This window comes from Phyllostomus hastatus, unplaced genomic scaffold, assembly GCF_019186645.2.
Source record: "Phyllostomus hastatus isolate PE091 unplaced genomic scaffold, TTU_PhHast_1.1 phas_scaffold_200, whole genome shotgun sequence".
NCBI classification, from domain to species: Eukaryota; Metazoa; Chordata; class Mammalia; order Chiroptera; family Phyllostomidae; genus Phyllostomus; species Phyllostomus hastatus.
This window is the reverse complement of record NW_025334016.1, coordinates 1,320,546-1,342,029: the sequence shown is the minus strand read 5'-3', so window position 1 is coordinate 1,342,029 and position 21,484 is coordinate 1,320,546. Positions and strand designations below refer to the sequence as shown.

General features: G+C 35.1%; 1 protein-coding gene across 1 annotated transcript in view; it reads right to left on the bottom strand.

Annotated features, from left to right (window-relative positions):
* CFAP47 (cilia and flagella associated protein 47) overlaps positions 1–21,484 on the bottom strand; it is a 333,438-nt gene that overhangs the window by 277,206 nt on the left and 34,748 nt on the right. The window contains 7 exon segments of the mRNA XM_045860609.1: positions 2,721–2,865; positions 6,123–6,200; positions 8,118–8,249; positions 9,997–10,119; positions 12,326–12,456; positions 18,125–18,366; positions 18,688–18,904. Of these exon segments, the coding sequence (XP_045716565.1) occupies positions 2,721–2,865; positions 6,123–6,200; positions 8,118–8,249; positions 9,997–10,119; positions 12,326–12,456; positions 18,125–18,366; positions 18,688–18,904 (1,068 nt within the window).

Below are 21,484 nucleotides of genomic sequence, written 5' to 3'. Positions count from 1 at the left end.
TTTGCAGACAGAATAGCTCCACTGAATAACCAAGGAAAGTCTGATCTATTGAGTAAGGTGCATAAAAGTATATGGGCCAATCACTGAGAGTGAAGGGTTAAAACCATAAAAGTTTCAACATCTAGATATTTTGGAAAAATGAACAGAAATCGCATATTTATTTCCAATTGCCTCCTCTTCTTATTCCCGGGCTATTCCACAGTCTCTTCAAACACAGGATGTTCACCTGGCCCTGTTCCTCCTGCATTACATCAACTGTGAAGTGTACCTCTAGTCACCCATCTCTTAGAATCAAAAACTGGGAGTGATTCAACACTTTCTCCTCTTCCCTAATACCCATGTCCACATGGTAACCAAGTCAGAGCCTCTCTCTCCCTTTGCAAAAGGAAGCCTAGTTAAGTGTGAGCCTCATCACACCATTGCATGGATATACATCCTCTAATGGAGCTGCCTAACATCTAGACCCTTTGTAACCTCAGTCTCACCCACCCCTCCAGTCCTCTCTCCCTGTACTCTAGATATCCTGAACTATTTCTGTGCTAGCTCATATCTAGGCTTTTACTTGCATTCCTTCATGTATCCCCTTTTCTTGTGTATCTCCTCCTCATTCTTCAAGATTCAAATTACGCATCAAGTTTTCCAAAATATCTTCCCTTATTGCTGATTCTTGGCTAGTTTTCCCCAGTATATGCTCCCTTAGCACCATGCACTGACTTGTCTTATAGTATTTACCATGTTACATGGCAATAATCGTATTCTTTATCCTCCTTACCTACCGTCGTTATATGTGGTCTCCATTTGTCACCTAGATCCAAGAGCCATCTTTCTCTGCTCTGTTCTACTCTGGCCCGACCTCTATAGGCGGATTCAGCTAGGCCCCCTTGCACCTCTGCCTCTGCATTGGTTCAATCACAGGGAGACCCCAGCAGGATATGAATGGGTAAGAGGTGTGTATGCCCTCATGTCTTCACTGCTTTGGCTACAATTCTGGCAATGGCTTCATTCCTTTAGAACTATAGCTCTTTAACTGGGCCCATCTTTCATAGTTTGCCACTCACAGGGTTCCGATAATATCTTGCCTCCTCTTGCTCCTTCAGGCCCAAAGATAGTGGTAGCTTCCATCCCTAGTTGGTTTCTTTCAACCTGGCTCCCACCTCCATAGATAGATAATCCCTTTGTTAAACCCTCATTATTTAAACCCTTTTAGTGAATCATCTGTTTAGTACTGAGACCTTGACTAATAAACTTACTGTTCATTTCTTGAGAAAAGATATGTCATTATCTTTATAGACTCGAAGTGCAGTATCGAGCCTATAATTGGTATTCAACAAATATTTATTAAAGAAGAAATGACTAAACCAATGTTGAGCAAACATTTTAATAAGGGTCCAGATAGTAAATATTTTAGGTTTTGCAAGCTACATGGTTTCTGTCACAACTATTCAATTCTACAATTATAGCAGGCATGCAGCCATAAACAAAATACAAATAAATGTGCCTGTGTTTTAATAAAACTTTATTTATAATGCAGGTGTCAGGCCAAATTTAGCCCACAGGTCTTAATATACAAACCCCTGGAGTAAACAAATGAGATGCACTTGTAAAAGTGCATATTTTTTTACAACTTAATTTTAAAAGGGAACCCTAGTACATTGTTGGTAGGAATGCAGACTGGTGCAGCCACTGTGGAAAACAGTATGGAATTTCCTCAAAAAACTAAAAATGGAACTGCCTTATGACCCAGCAATTCCACTGCTGGGATTATATCCTAAGAATCCTGAAACCCCAATTCAGAAGAACCTATGCACTCTAATGTTCATAGCAGCACTATTTACAACAGCCAAGTAATGGAAACAACCTAGGTGCCTATCAGTAAATGAGTGAATCCCAAAACCAATGGTACATTTACACAATGGAATACCGCATAGCAGAAAGAAAGAAGGTGCTCCTACCCTTTGTGACAGCATGGATGGAACTGAAGAGCATTATGCTAAGTGAGATAAGCCAGGCAGTAAAAGACAAATACCATATGATCTCACCTTTAACAGTAACCTAATCAACAAAACAAACAAGCAAGCAAATATAATCAGAGACATGGAAATAAAGAACAAACTGATACTGACCAGAGGGGAGGGTACAGGGGCATAAGAGGGAAAAGAAGGGGAAGGGTCATCAAGGAACATCTATAAAGGACCCAGACCCGTGGACAAAGCCAAAGAGGGGTAGGATTGAGGATGGGAAGAGGAGGTGGGTGGGGAGGGGGAGGGTGATAGGTGGAAAGTAGAGACAATTGTACTTGAACAACAATAAAAAATAAGAAAGAAAAAAACCATAAAACTACCAAATACATGCGTAAACATATAGAGAACTTTCCAAGGACATTTATCTGAAATCCATGAGCAATTAAAATTAGAAATTAATAATTTTATTTTCATTTATAGTATATCCTTGTGCATAAAATACCTAACTTATTATATCAAATCAATTAATAAGTACAGTTACATGTCATGCATTACCAAAGTGTTATGATATTAATATTGATGTATTTCTAGAAATAAAATCATGATGGATTATAGAGTATAAGAGAAACATGCATTGAATCATTAAAAATAGTTAAGAATGATTGGCCTTGATTTACAATATTTGTTAACATTATACATTTGAGCAACTTAAAACTATTTTACTTTTATAATAATATTATTGTAGTATAAAATTTATACCTGCTTGATTTTTAAAAATCATTGAAAAACAAGGATGGCCTTCTAAATTAAACTCCACTCTCACACGTGTTATAGTTTTGTTTTTGACTATAAATGGAATAACCTGGGTACCACCGATAAAGGTTCCACTGAAGAAAAATACGTTCTAAAAATTTAAAAAAATAATGAAAAAGTTGTGTAACAGTTTATGAGAATAATGTAAATTTAAAATTATACCGTAAGCGAGTAGATCTTAAAGAAATTGTAACAATGTTTGGTGACAGATATTAACTAGACTTATTGTGGTAATCATTTAGCAACATATACAAATCAAATCATTATGTTGTACACCTGAAATGAACATAGTGCTGTAAGTCCATTCTACGTCAATAAATATTATACTATTATGTTCACCAAAGACATTAACTAGAATACTCTATAAAAATTAGTTACATTTTCCTTCCTCCCCCACCTCCTGTATGTAATCAGTTACCAAATACCATTAATTCTGCCTCCCTCCTCACTTCTTATCCTTACTGTAATTGCATGAAGTTAGTAACTTCTTTCTTTTCACTTCATTTCTAGATTCTGACTTCTTCCAGTTCTCTCCGCCAAAACTAAGTCACAATGAAGCTCATTGAAAATATGATCACACCACTTTGTGTCTTAAAATTTGATGATTCTCCTCCATCTACAGGAGAATGTCTAAGTTCATTAGCAGGGCTCACAAAGTTCACCATGATCTTCCCCTGCCTCATGTTCCAGCCTCACCTAGCTTCATTCTCACCCTATCACTTCATACTTCAGCAAGATCTATGACTTGTCATCTCCAACCAATACCTGACATTTCACCTTTCTGTATCTTTAAAAACATATCTCTCTGCCATGAAGGCCTTTTACTAACTTATACTTGCCTGATAAAATATTATGCATCCTTCAATCCCCAGTTAGAGAAACAAATTAATTACACTGCTTGAGAGTACTTCTATTCTTTATATTTACTTACATTATACCATCACAAAGTCCATTTATTTAGTGGACCTTAAGCCTAATTCATTTTGCATCCCTAGCAACTGACACTGAGCTTAAATATATAAGGAACTGAATGTATCTTAACTTGACCTTATGTGTCAGGGTGTGCCTATACCACAAAACTCTATAGAATCTGTTCTTCCAGTGGAGTTACAATATGTACTCTACAGTTCCTTAACAAAAGAAGACAAACAATCCAATTGAAAAATGGGCAAAGGACTTGAACAGACACTTCTCCGAGGAGGACATACAGAAGGCCCAGGGACATATGAAAGGATGCTCAGCCTCACTAGCCATCAGAGAGATGTAAATTAAAACCACAGTGTGATATCACTTTACATCAGCCAGAATGGCCATCAGAAACAAATCAACAAACAACAAAGACAATGGGGTGGGGGAGGACTGAATGTGGAAGTGGGGGTGTGGGTAGGGCAGGGTAGAGTAATGGTGGAAAAATGGAGACAACTGTAATTGAACAACAATAAAAATAATTTTAAAAGAATTACATATAGCATTAAAAGAGAAAGAGGCTACTATAACCTAATGTTAAGGAAAATAATTAAGGTCAACTGGCCACTGGTTTCATGTACAATATTAACCCAGTTGTACAGGTGAAATCTGTAAAATCCAAATCAGATAATGAAAGTATGATGCTTTGTATATGCAAAAAAATGATTCCTCTTATCCCATTCTGGCCTTGTCCATTTGCCCATTTGGAGAAAATCTCCTAATTGTTACTAAGACTCACACATGTGTGCCATACACATGTGAAATGTATTGCTGACAATACCTGGTGAAACTAGAATATTGCTTTTCAAGGCAGTCAGGCAGCTATGTTTCAAGTCAAAGATAATTAGGAAATGTTAATAAATATTTATCAATGTAAAGTCCTACATATTGCATAGTTGTACATAACATAAAAAGCCTGCCACCAATGTCTTTAGGATGAGAACAGAAAGTAGTGAAAGTGTCAATACTTGTCTAATATGGTTCAAGGAGGTACACCGCAGCCATGGGAAAAGCACTGACACTCCAAGATTTAATCTCCAGGGATTACCATAGTCTTGGGCTAGGGCTAGCTAGCTTAATATTTGTCAGTCTATGTGGACTTCTAATGTCTTCAATAATGAACAAAATAAAGTTTAGAAAATCATAACTTAAAGCCAGACCATAGAACTGTGGCAATGCCCTTAAAGTAGGGCCTGCCTGGGGCAACCAGCATCCTCATCCATTTCTTCTCAATTTAGTTAAGCACCAGAATGGTGGTAGGTGCTGGGGTGCTATTTAAAGAGAAAAAGGAAAGTGCTAGAAAATAATATGACAATTGCCATAATGAAGACATTCCCAGAGTTGATGATATTCATAACATCTTATAAATGTCTTAATAGAGAAGCATACGGGTCTGCTTTGAAGGATCAGAGCAAGTTTCTCTGGGTAGATGAGGGCAGACCTAATTCCTGAAAGGTTGTCCTCCCCCTCAAAAAAGCATGTGTGTGTGCACTCTATAAATTACAGAACAAAATTTTGTTAGGACCCAGAATTTAAAAAAAAGATAAGTAGAATTATAATTTAGAAAATGCAAATCAAAACCAGTGAGATACCACTTTATAGTCCATAGATTGGCAAATATTGCCTTACAATACAATGTACAGAGCAATGGAATGTCAATCAATAAAAACTCAAGAACAAAAAAGTAGAAATTATGTTGTGAAGTCAAACACGCATACATTCAATGTCTCAGCAATTTTACTCCAAATTAACTCTCCCATAAGTACCTCAGAAGGTATGTATCTGAATGGTAATAGGTATAGTATTTGTGATAACAAAAAAACAGAAACACCTAATTTATGGACAACAGAAGAAGCCTACAAACTATAGTATATCTACACAATGAACTATTAAACAGTGGTGATAAGGAATAAAATACAGCAACATACAACTTAGATAACCTTTGGAAACACTATTTCATTAAAAGCAATACACCAAAGACTTTACATTTTTGTTATAAAGCTCAAAAATGAAAAACTAAACCAACCAATGAATGGTTAAGGAATTCATACACATGCAGCAACCCAGTAAGAAAAAAATAAAGGGATAATAATCACAAAATTAAGGAAAGGAGTTATCTCTTAAAAGCAGTAGGATCCTGATGAAGCTGACAGGTGATTGAGTGGTACCGGTAGTGCTCTGAAACTTAAGTTCAGTGGTGAATTCTTAAGCCTTTATTTAATATTCTGCTTCATCACTTATTTACATTACATATATTAATTTCTGGGTCAAATTACTACATAATAAAATTTTCTAACATAAAAAATGGACACACTAGGGATGTACAGCAGATGGAAATCACCATGGTGATAAATTGAATACACAAATAGGTAACACACTCACCGGTTTGATTTCGACATCGGCAACTTCAGCACTTCCACTAACCCTAATTTCTACATCACTTCCACGGCGAATAGCAATCTAGTATTTAGGAGAAATATAAAACTCGGTAGAAACCACATTAAAATATACACAACTGAAGTGTTAGCTGGCATCTATGTAACATTTTATAATTGAAATAATCATAACCTATTATAAATGTCACAAGATTTCTTATTATGCAGAATTGCTATTCCTAAGAGGAGTGAGTGTTCAACTCTTCAAAAACCTCTACCACAAGTAGGACCAGAGGACAGCTTGTGAATGTGACCACAGAATTCTACCCATTTGAATTGACCTTATTACCTCAAACGCTCTGTGGCCTTTCTGTATTTACCTAATTTCAATGGATTATTAAAATTAAAACAGACAGGAAACTGAGTGCAAACACACTTCTTTCCATAGAAAGAGACTAATATCCACCACTATAATTACAGCAGCTAAAAATTGCTGAGCATATGGATCAAGTATGGAGCTAAATTCATTATCTCCCTTTTTAATCCTCAGTATTCTGTGAGGTTACTACTACCAATAACATAATTTCCAAGTGAGGAAAACTAAGGTTTAGAGAGGCCAAGTAGTTTATCTTTTTCTTGGGGTCACCAAACTTGAAAGCAGCAGTGTGAAACTTGAACCAAGGAGTACCTGAACACTCAACAGTTTCCAGGAAAATTCAGATAGTGAAATAAGAATTTAGGTGTATAATTCCTTGTTTTGTTTTGCATCCCTAGCATCTACAACAGAGACTGTGTTGAATGAATGAATAAGCGAATTTCATTGTATTACACTGTTAAAAAGGTAAGCTTTGTAAAAACAGCGTACTCCTCTAAAATACAGCAGAAATTGATCTTTTAGTAAAATCTGTACTTTAGTGGCCATATTTTTAAATTTATTTCAGAATACTATGTAAAAAATGTTCTGTCCAAATCTCAGACTATATGCCACAACATATAATTTATAAAACATGTTTCAATACATATTTCTCTACAGAAGATATAATTCTTAGGTTATTTATTTGGGAGCCATGCAAATGGGTGTTTATTACATTAAGCTACATATTATTTAAAAATTGTTATGAGAAATTGAAGGATAAAATGGGGGATACCTCTAAAGCTATTGATTTTGATCTGATGACAGTGTACATATTATTTTTTTAATGTGAGTAAATGTACACTGTTGATCACCAAACTAAAGATCAAGAGTATTCTATTCTATGAGTTTATAATAAATAACATTTGTTACAGACTGGTCTTACATGTTTTATTTCTTCTGTTTAATGAACACAGAGAAGTCCCTAAAATCAAGGTAATAGCTTTTCATTTACCTAATTTCTAGAATATAAAATAGTAAAACAATTGATGTGTGTTATAAAATATCAATGTTAACATCATATAGAATTTACATATAATTCATACAGTCATTAAAGCTATTTAGAATTAGCATTCCAAAACTGATTATTTTTTCCTAAGGTATCTAATTAATGCCATGAAACAAAATCCTTTGCTTTGTGACTAGTGAGGGCTTGTCACAAGTTAGAGTTACCAAGTATAAATCCAATTTAATGTGAAAAATGCCTCACACTGAAAAAGGTATTCATTCTAATTTAGTACAAATTTCCATTACCAGCTTCTACCCAAAATATATTCTACAAATCCTCTTGCCAAGTTCTGCTAACCATTTTTATAATAGCTGATATAGGTAAGGTTGCTCTTCTTTTAGATTGTTAAAATCTGCACTTCATTAGAGCTAATTCAATTGCTAAAAAAAATAGTAATTTTTAAAAATACTCTTTACTATCATATCATTGAAACCCATTTTCATTAGAAATCATTAAAACGAGCTTTCTAAAAATAAACATGTTTACATGTTACAGTATTATACGTACCACTACGCATATCTTAAACCAACAAATCCACGTGGACATATACACCATGCAGAGGCACACATACATAAACATACCTTTACTCTTGCTTGAAATTTGTCTGTTGTGTTAGGTGTGTAGGTCATATAAATGGTACTGAGCCCCCCAAATGGAATTATTCCTTCTGGTGGAACAATATTAAGCACAGACAAAAGACTGTTTCTGCGAACCTGTAATAAAAAATTTGCAGAAATGCTGTATTATCCTTTCTAATTTTTTAAGTGCAGTTGATATATAGTCTTATATGTGTTATATTAGTTTCACATGTATGATATAGTGATTCAACATTTTATAACTTCCAATGTGATCACTGCATCAATTCTGGTAATAATTGGTCACATGCAAATGTCCCACAATATTATTGACTATGTTCGCCTTCCCCTCCATTTCACCCACCTCCTCCCTTCTGGTCACCATCACTTTGGTCTCTTCCTATGAGACTGTTTTTGTTTTGTTATTCGTTATTTTTTAAAGTTACTGTTCCAGAGCTTTCATAGAAAAGCTTCCAAACTACTACCTAGAGAGAGAATTCCCAGGCACAGGGCACAAGATGATTCTGTAAGCGATTTTCAAACTCCAGATGCCCATACAGTTTGGAATTCAACAAGGATGTGTACCCTAAAACCAGCAAACAGAACATTTGGCAGTGGTATCTTCCAGTTCAAATAGGAAGATGAAGTTTATTATCTGAAGTGTTTTCTAGATTGTGAAACTTATAAAGATGAAATCTATCTCTGAGAGAAAATGCCAAAGTTCTAGATACTACATCAACAGTTTGTCTTTTCCCTGATCATAAAAACTGATGGCAAAGTCAGTGGGGAGGCATGATGATAAAGTAACCTCCTCGTTTGTTATTTCCTCGATAGCCTATTGTCAGAGTGGGGGTGTCCGACCTGCGGCCTGTGGACCATATGTAGCCCAGGATGGCTATGAATGCGGTCCTACACAAAATTGTAAATTTACTTAAAATATGAGGTTTTTTGTGATTATGTGTTGCAATGTATTTAGTACGTGGTCCAAGGCAACTCTTCTTCCAGTGTGGCCCAGAGATGCCAAATGCTTGGCCAGCCCTGGGCCTAAGGTATCATGTCGACATTCAGAAAAGGAACTTAACATAAGGTTTTATGGTATGGTTTGTCACAGATCAGTGTAGCCTTATCTACCATCCTCTAAACCATAATATTTTAAAGAGAAATTCAACATTTAAAGGGAGATAGGAAATTAAGATATTTGAGGGAATGAGGGAATAAATAGCCTACTGATCTAATTCTGAAGAAACAGAGTAGAAAAGGGTATCCTTACTTGCTTATTAGGGCAGAAGAAGACATGTAAATAAAAGCTGGAATGAAAGATTTCAAACGCTAACTTCCCTTGTCACTACTGGTAGATCTAAATAGATTTTTTCAGTAAAAAAAAAAAAAGCCTATCATCACTTTAAACACTCCCCCACCGATGCGCAATTTAAATCAGGAGAAACTAGGAATACAGTATCTTTAAAATAGCTTAGATCTAGGTCCCAGTTGCTGCCATAAAAGTCCTGATGACAGAGGAGAAAAGGAAAAGCATATCATTAAATATGGAATGTAACATCAGCAATGTATATTTTTAAACGTTGTTGTCTTCAAATCACTTATCTTTTTTCAATATAACAAAATAACAGAAAGAAAAAGGGGGGCGGTAAGAGAAGACAGGGAGAGACTGAGAAAGGAAGGGAGAGAGAAATGAATTTCATAAGAAATTTAAAGAACAAAGTAGATAAACTGTACTCAGATAAGTCTTACATGAAATAGCTCAAAATTAGCAGTAGTAAATTTATAAAGACTAAAGTATTAATAATAGCACAGTGTTCATAGCAAAAAAATTAATTCAAATTAAAATGCCATCTGATCTAAGCAAGATGTGAAGATTTTACACCACCTTGTAAAAAGCATGGGTTTGTCCTACATTATGAAGAACAATTTTCCTCCAAGTTGTTAAACCTTGAGGGCTATCGTAGAAGAGTATCCTTGGCTCCAAAAATAAGACCTTGGCTTCACCCACCTTATAATAAAGAAGGAAAGGGAAATGCAATTGAATAATAGTAAACACTTTTTTTATCCCCACCAGATAACTCGGATTTTTTTTTCAGCTTCACAGGAATTTCTAAAATATGAGGTATTATCAGATTTTATGCTGTGCTGAAGAGAAAGGAAAATAGAATGGAATATTTAAATTATACTCCTAAACTGAGGAAGGCAGGGGGAGTGAGATAACTCTATGGAGGAAGTAAATTCAGGACTGAGAATCATGTACTGAATAGATTAATCATTGAAGGAGATTAAGAGATAATCTACCTAACTATGTACAGTGTTACCATGTGCTGTGCAAAAGAAAAGAATTCTAGGGTCACCAAAGTATGGGAAATAATGTGCCAAATGAGAGTATCCAGGCATGTTTCTACCAGAAGTCCTCTTATAGTACTTAACATGCCAATAACGTACATTTAGCTTATCTGAGAATGGAGAGGGTGTTTACTGTGATTAACACATCACTCAAGCGCAGGTCTCCCTCACATCCCACACAAATCATTTCACAGAACTAGTGCATCAGGAAACACTTTTTGGAAAAGTTGGTATTATTCACCTCTCCCATTTCACAGGAAAGCAAACCATAGACAAGGGCAACTGCAACCCATTTCCCAATTGCTCCTTCAGTGCTCTTTACCCCGCACCCTATTGTCTTTATCTGTGATACATGATTTCTTTTTATCTTAGGAGAATTTAGTGTAGTGTTAAAATTCTTTGAAGAACATGGCATGGGTAATTGGAACAATAATTTTCAAACAAAGCTAACAGAAGATGAAAGGATCAAGTCCTTAATAAATCAATGACAGACTTGAACATTTTATTCAATTGCTTCATGTTGCTCCATCTTTAATTTCTTAAGAGCAATACTTCACAGTCCATTGAATTTTAAGGGCTTCAAAGTTTACCCAAAAGAATCTAACTGATTATTCTGATATCTCAAAGTTTAATTCTTAACCAATCCTAGTGCAGAAGAGGAGGAAAGCAAATTTTATCAGAGCATTAACGGTAAAGACTGTGGAGACAGAGAGATCTGAATATAAAGTCCAGCTAGAGTACTTACTGCATATACAAACTTGTATTAGTTAATTAACCACTCAAATCCTCTATTTTCTTATCTATCCACTGAGTTATTAATACATACCTATAGAGCTGTCATGAGGATTAAATTAAATACTACATGGACAGCATTGAATATCATGCCTAAGACTGTAATTACTCTATAAATGATACCTATTATTAAGGCCAAGTCCACATTTACTAACTTGCTCCTCTTTTATGTCAGAAAAAATACACAAAGGATGAATATGTGGAAAAATTTATATTAGCAAACTTGCTAAACACAAAACAGTGAAAGCAGCAGGACCCAGCTCATTTCAAGCCCAGAGCAATGGAAAAACCCTACTGATGTCTGACTGCCACTTGCCATCATTAAAATTGATGAATCTCTTATCTCTTAATGCTATAAACTCCATACCTAAAATATGTAAGAGCATGACCATGGCATGCAGACACAGAGATGGGATTTAGTAAAATAGCATTTGGCTTGTGTTAAATTACTACAAACATCAGGAGGGAAATTTGGTACACAAGGGGATTCTTACTGATTAAGAGGCATGAAGTTAAGGCCTTTTAGGCTCTACCACAGAAGTAAAGTTAAACTTATATAGTGCAGCTTTCATTTTTCTCACATTTTTATTCCAAGAAGTATATTCTATAAAAATAAGAATTTTTCATGTTTCCTTGCTATGTAAATTACATGATCCATTTCATACTAAATATGAGTTACTGCTAGAATACTAAAAATGCAACACAGTAAGGCCAAAATATAATTTTCTCTATTTTTCCTTGGTGTCTATTAATGAAATAATTTAATTAATAATTGAGTTTCAAGTGGCTCCCATGGCATTATATATTTATACAAGTTCTGATAACAATCTAGTATTATTGGCACAAAAGTCTTGGATATATAAATTAATTCTGAATAACAACATTTTTTAAGCAAAGTCTTCATTTATGGTACAGAAGTGGCTCGAAAAAGATGTTAAGATAACTTAATTAACTAAGTATTCCATGCAGTGTTTACCAACATAGTATACATATCCAACTACTCTATACACATATGTATATCCATCCAATTTAGGGCCCTCAAAATAAAAATCATATTCAAGGGAAATCATTACTTTTACAACACAGTTTAGTATCATCGTGTTTCCTTCATCAACGTGAAGAACAAATTGTCCCTTTTGTGGAGAACTGAAACCAGGATGCCACGTCACTTCACATTCCAGTGAGGAGAATGGATCCACAGTGCCTACAGAGGATTTAGAGAGAATAAGGCAGTTTCACATTTTAATCATCTTTATTTTTTTAATATCCAAAATAAGGGCTGGCATCCAAGTATAATGAGATTATATAAAATATTTAAATTAAACTTAAAATGGAAATACTAAATGAACAATTGTCAAATACCTACACTGTGATTAAAATCTAGAATGCATACCTTATTTTCCAATTTTAATAGGCAGATGAGAATATTTGACAAAAATATGCCAATACACCAGTATTTCGCAAAAAATAGAAATTTATCAATGAAGCAAACACTCTAGGATTAGAGATTACTTCACACATACACAGTTGAAAACCATTTGTGATCCTTGAACAAAGGAGGGTGCCATCCATGTTTCCCAACACTCTGAAATACTTACTAATGTCAGAAACTCATTCAGTTTTCAGAGGGAGTTTTCATTTTCTTTTAAATGCTCACATCCCTAGAAATGTACCTTTTGATATAGCTATGAGTAATCAACACATATCTGTAATTCAAATGTACTGAAAACCCAGGAGGTATCAGGCACATTTAGTGTAAGCTGCTTTATCTGTTTAAATTCATTATCTCCTTTAAAGTAAGAAAATAATACTTGATGGAAAATATGTCTCAGAAGTTCTTCCTTCATGAAGAGAGGATCACCTGAGAGTGGAAGGCAATGGCCAATGAACAAAGAGATGAGTGAGCATCACCAACTTTGCCTTGGGTCAAGATGATTCTCATGCAGTGGTAGTTTTGTCGATCGTAGAAAAGATATAGTGCCTACCTCCTGTGACCATGAACAGAGATAACTATATATGTAAAGGAAGTAATATACTGTGTGATGCCCAGAAAGTGCCCAGTGTCAGATAGTATTATTAATACCCTTGAATGCCAATACTTTAGTAGGCACAATAATTTATAAAAAGAATAGAAACTGGTTATGGAAGAGCTAATAGTCTAGTGGGAGTCTATCATAATTATATATGTCTATAAGTAACACACAGTCATGCTACAGTGCCTTAGGTAGATAGGGGATTATTTATCTTATGAAATTAGAAGTCCATGAATAAGGTATTTCAGGGATGCCTTGGCAAGTTGACACCTTAAAGCCATTGCTCCCTGGCTTCAAGGAACAGTGCTCCTTCTAGCTTCCCACACTACCATCCCTTACTGTGTGTGGCCTTCCTCAGTCCAGAAAGGTATCACAGCATTATGTTAAGAAGAGCAGTTTCTAGGATCAGACTCCCTGGTTCAAATTTCAACTCTGACTTACGAACTAAGACCTTGGATGATTTACTTTATATATGTAAGTAACACAGTTTCCTTATACATGAAATGGGGATAACAACTGTCTCTAACACAGAGAATGGATGTAGGGGATGACTAAATAAAATACATATAAGGACTTCAAACAGGCCTGGCAGAAAGAAGGGGGATGGAAATAAAAGAAACTTCTGTCCATATCTAACTGGCAAGAAGCTTGGAAAAAGAGCTATCTAGATAAGAACACTGCTTCCGCAAACAAAATGAGGATCGTGTTAGGAAGGGGAATGGATATCAGCTTAGCAACATCTACCACAACAGGAGATGTACAGAAACAAATAATTGTAGATAACATTAAAGAAATACACAGTGGGGGCTGAAAAGAGGGGGAAGGGAGTCTAAATTAGCCCAAGACTGTGGAGAAAACCTCATTTAAGGAGATGGCATTTGAGCTGTGACTGAATGGTAAACAGGAACTCCGAAGGAGGACAGAGCTGGGGAAATATAAAATTCAAATGACAGTGCTGGAAGAGAGTGGTGTGTGGAGAAGAGTGTGATGGGAAGTAACACACAGATGGACATAGAAGACTCAATACTATATATAAAGACAATTGAGGCCCTGGCTGGGTAGTTCAGTTGGTTAAAGCATTATCTTGATACACCAAGGTTGCAGGTTTGATCCCCAGTTAAGACACATACAAGAATCAACCAATGAATGCATAGATAAGTGAAACAACAAGCCAATGTCTGTCTGTCTCTCTCTCACTCCCTTACTCTGTCTCTCTCTGAGATCAGTTTTTAAAAGAAAAATCTTTTAAAACAAAAAACAATTGACCAGGGAACAGGGAAAATAAATTGAATGGCTAGAGTGAGCACGGGTGTGACTCACAGGGCAAGTATTACAAATGGTCAAGGAAGGAGAGAATTGAGAAAGATAGTGAACTGATTCAAGTCAAGTTTGAAGATTAAGCAGACTCAAGAGATCAATAAGATTAAAGACAACAAGGATGAAAACAAAAGGAGCAGAAACATGAACAACACTTAACGAAAACATTGCATTAGAAGCCGATTCTATCTTACGAAGAATCAATCCACTCTTACATTCTTTCTTTACAATATCCACTAACCAAACAAAATCCAAAATATATCACACATCAAGAAGAAGGGAAAATGACAACAAAAATTTAATTTAGAACTATTCATTTTAGTTTATAAAAATACACTGAGGGATAGGACTAAATGTATTTTTTTAAAGATTTTATTTATCTATTTTTCAGAGAGGGAAGGCAGGGAGAAAGAGAGAGAGAAAGAAACATCAATGTGCGGTTGCTGGGGGCCGTCGCCTGAGACCCAAGTATGTGGCCTGACTGGGAATCGAACCTGCGACACTTTGGTTCGCAGCCCGCACTCAATCCACTGAGCTACACCAGCCAGGGCTGGGACTAAATGTATTATCTGTGATGCAAATCCAGTATAGCAAAAGGGATATAAGAAAAATAATAAAAAAACATTTTCTATTTATACAAAGAAGCAAAAACAAAATTGAGTAATTGTTATATTTATTCTGACCATCAAAAAAAATGACACAAGAAAAACCTATGTATATAATATAAATTATACATACTTTATTCAATGCTATCGGAAATAGATTGGAGTATCATTTGTGTTCTAAAAAGATCAAATGTACTTAAAGACTAATGGGATTAGTCATATAAACATTCTATTTGGAATTAAATGTCATTGTGTTTTTGTGCTTTCATTTAAAAAATCCTGCCCTGACTGGCCTGTCCCAGTTGGTTGGGCATCATCCCACAAAGCAAAAGGTTGCCAGTTTGATTTCTGGTCAGGGCACATGCCTAGGTTGTACACCAGGTCCCCAGATGAAGCGTGCACGAGAGGCAACCAATGGATGTTTCTCTTTCACACTGATGTTTCTCTCCCTGTCTTTTTCTCTCCCTTCCCTCTATCTAAAAATAAATAAATAAAATCTTTAAAAAAAAATCTAAGAGGTGTTACAAGCAACCCAAAGAAAATAAAAATACTAATATCTGCCCTGTAAAAATAAGTTCTAAAGTTCATGAGAAGCATCACTGGTCTTCCGGATTATAATATTGTAATACTATTTCTATTTTGACAAATTCAGCACCATTACTGCATTTCCATGGCAGCCACAGGGTAGGGGAAGCTCAGCCCATTCAGCCCTGGTTATAATGGAGAAATACAAGGAAAAGTGCTGGGTGCTGTGCCCTTCAGACACCCATAGCACCATGTCACATGCTTGATCAGAACCCTAGAGCTGAGACACAAATAATATAACTAGCACTGTTTGATACCTGTTCAAAAAAATTCTGGAGAAGATTTATATAGAAAATCTAAAATGTGCAGACACAGTTTCTCTTTCTTCTAATTTTTCACTCAGCTTTTCTCTGGATTGGGGCAGGACCGAGTATTATGAGCATTAATAACAAAGGAAAAAGAGCTTGGTCAAATGAATCTGCTAAATAATAATGAGAGTACCTTGAATGTTTAATAAATAATCTGGATTGTGCAAAATCCATCCAGGTTAATAAAAGATTATATATGGCCATATCAATGATCTCTAACCCCAGTGAAGGAACAGTCCTACTCTTCTCCACTTGTTAAAGTGGCAACACCTCTGCCTATATCTGCACTAAAATTAAGTGAATTTAAATGGATACTTAAACTTGTTTATTAACACTCCTTGTTATAAACACTGGTAGATTTATATAAGTTGTGATTTGGAAATAACTGATACAAGATAATACAACTAAGGCAAGATTTCTGCAAAGTAGAATGCCTCTGTGATCTATACAGTCTATTTCAGGGGTGTCAAACTCATTTTCATAGGGGGTCACATCAGCCTCATGGTTGCCTTCAAAGGGTCGAATGTAATTTTAGGACTGTATAAATGTAACTACTCATTAACTAGGGGAAAGGATCTCAGCACTGTTGCTGGGAAGAAACAAGATGCAGGGCAGGATAAAACAAGGTGGAGGGCTGGATTTGACCCTCGGGCCTTGTGTTTACCACCTGTGGTCTATTTAGATCACAAATGAAGACTACTTCTAAATTAGAGATAAAGGAGAGAGATGGAAAGTCAGGACATGTACATAAAATAAAGATACAATATTCATCATTCTGTCATTTTACTTGTTTAAATGATAGCTTCTGTCCTCATGGAATTCCTCACTCCACATCCAATGATGTTTGCCAAATCTGATAGACTACTAGATAAGTGACAGGTTAACAGGTAACAGGGCTCAGTTTTGTAACACATTATGTGGAGTTATCAATTCCAGGAAATGGCAGAAGCAAGGTCAAGAGGTCAGTTAACAAATACAAGGAACAATCAAAATGGTAAGTCTGAGATGATTTCTATTAATTAAAAATTCTAGTTTAAAGGACAGCTTCATGTTCTTAATTTTATTTATTTATTTTTAAAGAGAAGGGAAGGGAGGGAGAAAGAAAGGGAGAGAAACATAGATGTGTTCTCTTGAATGCACCCAACTGGGGACCTGGCCTGCAACCCAGGCATGTGCCCAGACTAGGAACTGAACTGGGAACCTTTTGGTTTACAGGCTGGCACTCAACCCACTGAGCCACACCGGTCAGGGCTAAAGTTCTTCATTTCGTTAGACTTTATTACTTGTATTAAATATTGACTGTAAAGAATTTGTGGATCCTCATAAACTAAATCACAATCTAACAAAATCTGAGTCATTCTGAATCATATCTTATTATCATCATCAAACTAAAACTAAGCAAACAAACAAAATACTGAGTTCACCAGTATTTGTGACAGTTAATGTTATTTGTCAACTTGGCCAGGCTAGTTGTTTGGGAAAACATCAGTCTAGATGTTGCTGTGCAGGTGTTTTTTTTAGAGATGTAATTAACATTTAAATCAATAGACTTTCAGTAAAGCATATTACCTTCTACAATGTAGTAGGGCCTCATCCAACAAGCTGAAAGCCTTAAAAGAAAAGAAAGACTGACATCCCTTTGGATTCAAGACTACAACATCAATTCTTCCCTGAGTCGTCAGCCCATACACTTGCCCTGCAGACTTTAAACTTGCCAGCCAAAATAATCATATGAGCCAATTCCTTAATTTTGTGCTCTCTCTCATATATATATATATATATATATATATATATATGAACAATTTCCTATTGTTCTCATGTCTCTAGAGAACCCTAATACAGGGTCCATATTTTAAATCAATTTAAATACGTTTTATGTATGTAAAAACAAATACCCACATGACCATATCTCATTTACTTCTATGTTCTTGGCACCATTATACCATATACACGCACTAAATGATTAATGCCTGAATACATGAATAAATGAATGTCTAAATCAAACAAATAGAAAAAATTATTACCTTGTGCTGGACACATAGAAAATGCTATTCCTTTTTCTGTGTTTACTGGCATCCATTGAAAGCGAACCAAATAGTTCTGATGATTAGACAAGTTAACTGTCCCTCTAAAATATGTCTGTAACAAGAAGCCATGTGGTTTTAACACTAGCTGGTTAGAAGATAGCTCAAGTCTCACTGGCATGACAACCGCCATCACTAGGAGGTGCCCCCCAGGTATACTGTTCACTGTAAAGGTGAAAGACCTGTAACACAGCAAAGGCATCCAAATTTAACTGATAAGAGCTATTTTCAATTATAGAATTAAACTACATGTGAAAATGCATATACTATTGACTAACATCCACAAATAGTTCTTAGTAAGCAAAACATCAAACTAATCATGAAAGATAGACTATGACTGAAATAGGAGTCTATAAATACACAACTAGATACATATACAGTTTCTATGTTTGGAGATCAAATATTATATACATATATAATTACAATGAATAGGACAAATAAAAACATATTCTACAGTAAGATACTTTGATTCTAGAAAATAGAAATTTGAAAATAAATCTTACTTCCAATATTTTCCAGCAGTGGGAGAGTGAAAAATCATTGAAATGTAAGTGCTGGATGAAGGTGGAATCACATATGAAAATTGTTTGGTTTTTTGAAGTTCTTTCAAATTAACATCTAACTTGATCAAAACATGCCTTGGTAGCATATTAACAACGTGCAGTTTGTGAGTATTTATGGAGTGAACACAAATGTCACCAAAATTAAGGACAGAGGGCCCTAAAATAAAGAAAAGGTATTAAGCTTAATGTTGGTAATGTGTTCATTTTTAAAGCTTTCATTATATTTTGATCAATTAATTTATTTTTAAAAAGGTACTCAGGAAAATATTCATTATAATATCATAACAATTTAAATAATTATGCCTTATCCTGCTTTTTAACAGCTTGATTTAATGATAACCAATACATAGTAAACTCTACATGTTTACAAGTGCAGAATTTCATGTGTGTTGACATGTCTACTCCTGTGAAAAAGTCACAGTGAAGACAGTGAACATCCATCACTCCAAAAAGCTTTCTTGGGCCCCTTGATATTCTCCCTTCCCACCATCCTCTGTATTCTCTTCCCAGACACCCATCCCCAGACAGTGATCCTCTAGATCACTGTAAATTACTTTTCATTGTCTAAAGTTTTGTATGCATGGAATAATACAGCATTGTACAGTTTTTTTCTGACTTCTTTCACTCAGCAAATTCCTTGGAGATTCATTCATGTTGTTCCATGAGTCCATAGTCCATTCCTTTATATTACGAAGTAGTAGCCCATGTTAGGTGAACGTTTGTCTATTCACCTGTTGATTGACACTTGAATCGTTTCCAGGTATTGGCTATTACAATCAAAGCTGCTAAAACATTTGTGCACGAATACTTATTCAAACATATACTTTTATTTCTTTTGGATAAAAATCTGAGAATGGAATGGACAGATCACATGATACACATATGTTTAAGTGTATAAGAAACTGACAAACTATTGTAAAGTGGCTGTTTAATTTCACATTCCCACTAGCCATATGTAAAAGTTCCAGTTCCCTCACATCTTCAGCGACAACTGATATGGTGCTTTCTTTTAACTTAACCCTTTCTAATAGATTTATCTCACTGTGGTTTTATTTTGTGTTTCCCTAACAACCAACAATGTGTATCTTCCCATGTGCCTATTTGTCAGCTATAGATCTTTATTAGTGAACTGTCTGCTCAAATCCTTCACCCATTTTTAATTGGGTTGTATTCTTAAAATTAAATCTCAAAAGCTTTAAGTACATTTTGGTTGCAATTTCTTCACCAGATATATAATATATAAAAACACTTTGTCTCAGTCTATGGCTTGTTTTAACCCTCTTATTAGTATCTTTTGAAGAGCAGAATTAAAGTTGATCAATTCCAATTTATCCATTTTTTTTCTTTTTCTGGATGGTGTTTTTATATCATATCTAAAACATTTTTGCTTTCCCCATGGTCACAGATATTTTTCCTATTCTTCCTTCCACAAGGAAGCACACGGCTTATGATCTATTTCGATTTAGTTTTCATATATGATGTAAGATATAGAAAGAAACTCTGTTTTTTATTTTTTTTGGTATGTGGTTCATATGTGCCAGCACTACATATTGAAAAGACTATCTTTTCTACATACACTTCATTGCTTTTCTATCTTTGTCAAAATTCAGTTCTCCAATATGTGTAGGTCTATTTCTGAACATTCACTTATGTTTCATTGATCTATGTGTCTATATTTATGCTTACCATAGCTTTATAATTTATCTTGAAACCAACTTATTTTCCTATTTCACAGTTGTTTTGACTATAATTCTTTTGCATTTCCATGTGAATTTTATTTTTTTCTTAATTTTTAAAGAATTTTATTTATTTTTTTTTTTAGAGAGGGGAAGGGAGAGAGAATGAGAGGGAGAGAAACCTCAGTGTGTGATTGACTTTTGCATGCCCCCTACTGGGAACCTGGCCTGCAACCCAGGCATGTGCCCCTACTGGGAATCAAACAGGTGACCCTTTGGTTCTCAGATCAGCGCTCAATCCACGGAGCCACACCAGACAGAGTAGTGAATTATAAAATGAGCCTGTCAATTTCTACAAAAGATACCAATGAAATTTTGACCAGAATTATGTTGAATCTATACATCACATGGATCATTTTTTGCATATTTTCTATATCTCTATATAACCTTTTGAATATATGGAAGATAACTATAAAAACTATTTCAATGCCCTTGTCTTTCAATTTTAACATATGTATCAGTGTTGAGTAGGCTTAATTGATGAATTTTTCTGGTTATTAGAGGTCATTTTGCCTGATTCTTTTTATCCCTAGTAGTCTTTGTTTGAATGTCAGATCCAGCACATTATACCATATTAGGTGCTGGATATTTTTTGTACTCCTATAAATTTTATTATAAATTAAAAACAGAAAACATATAGAGAAAAATCAATGAAACTAAATGCCTGTTCTTTGAAATGAACGATACAATGGGTAAACCTCTACCAAGACTGAAAAAGGAAAGTAAGAAGGAAGACATAAATTTCTAATATTAAAAAGACTATATCACTATAGACGCTGCTGACCCAGACATTAAAAGGACAATTTGGGAATGCTACGAATGATTCTGTGCATATAAACATGGCATCTTAGATGAAGGGGGTCAATTCTGGGCGGAAAAATCCCAAACTACCAAAAGTCTCCTAAAATGGTGTAGATTATCTGAATAATCTTGTAACTATTAAAGAAATTGAATTTGCAATGAAATATCACCTGAAGATGAAATCTCCTTACTCAGAATTC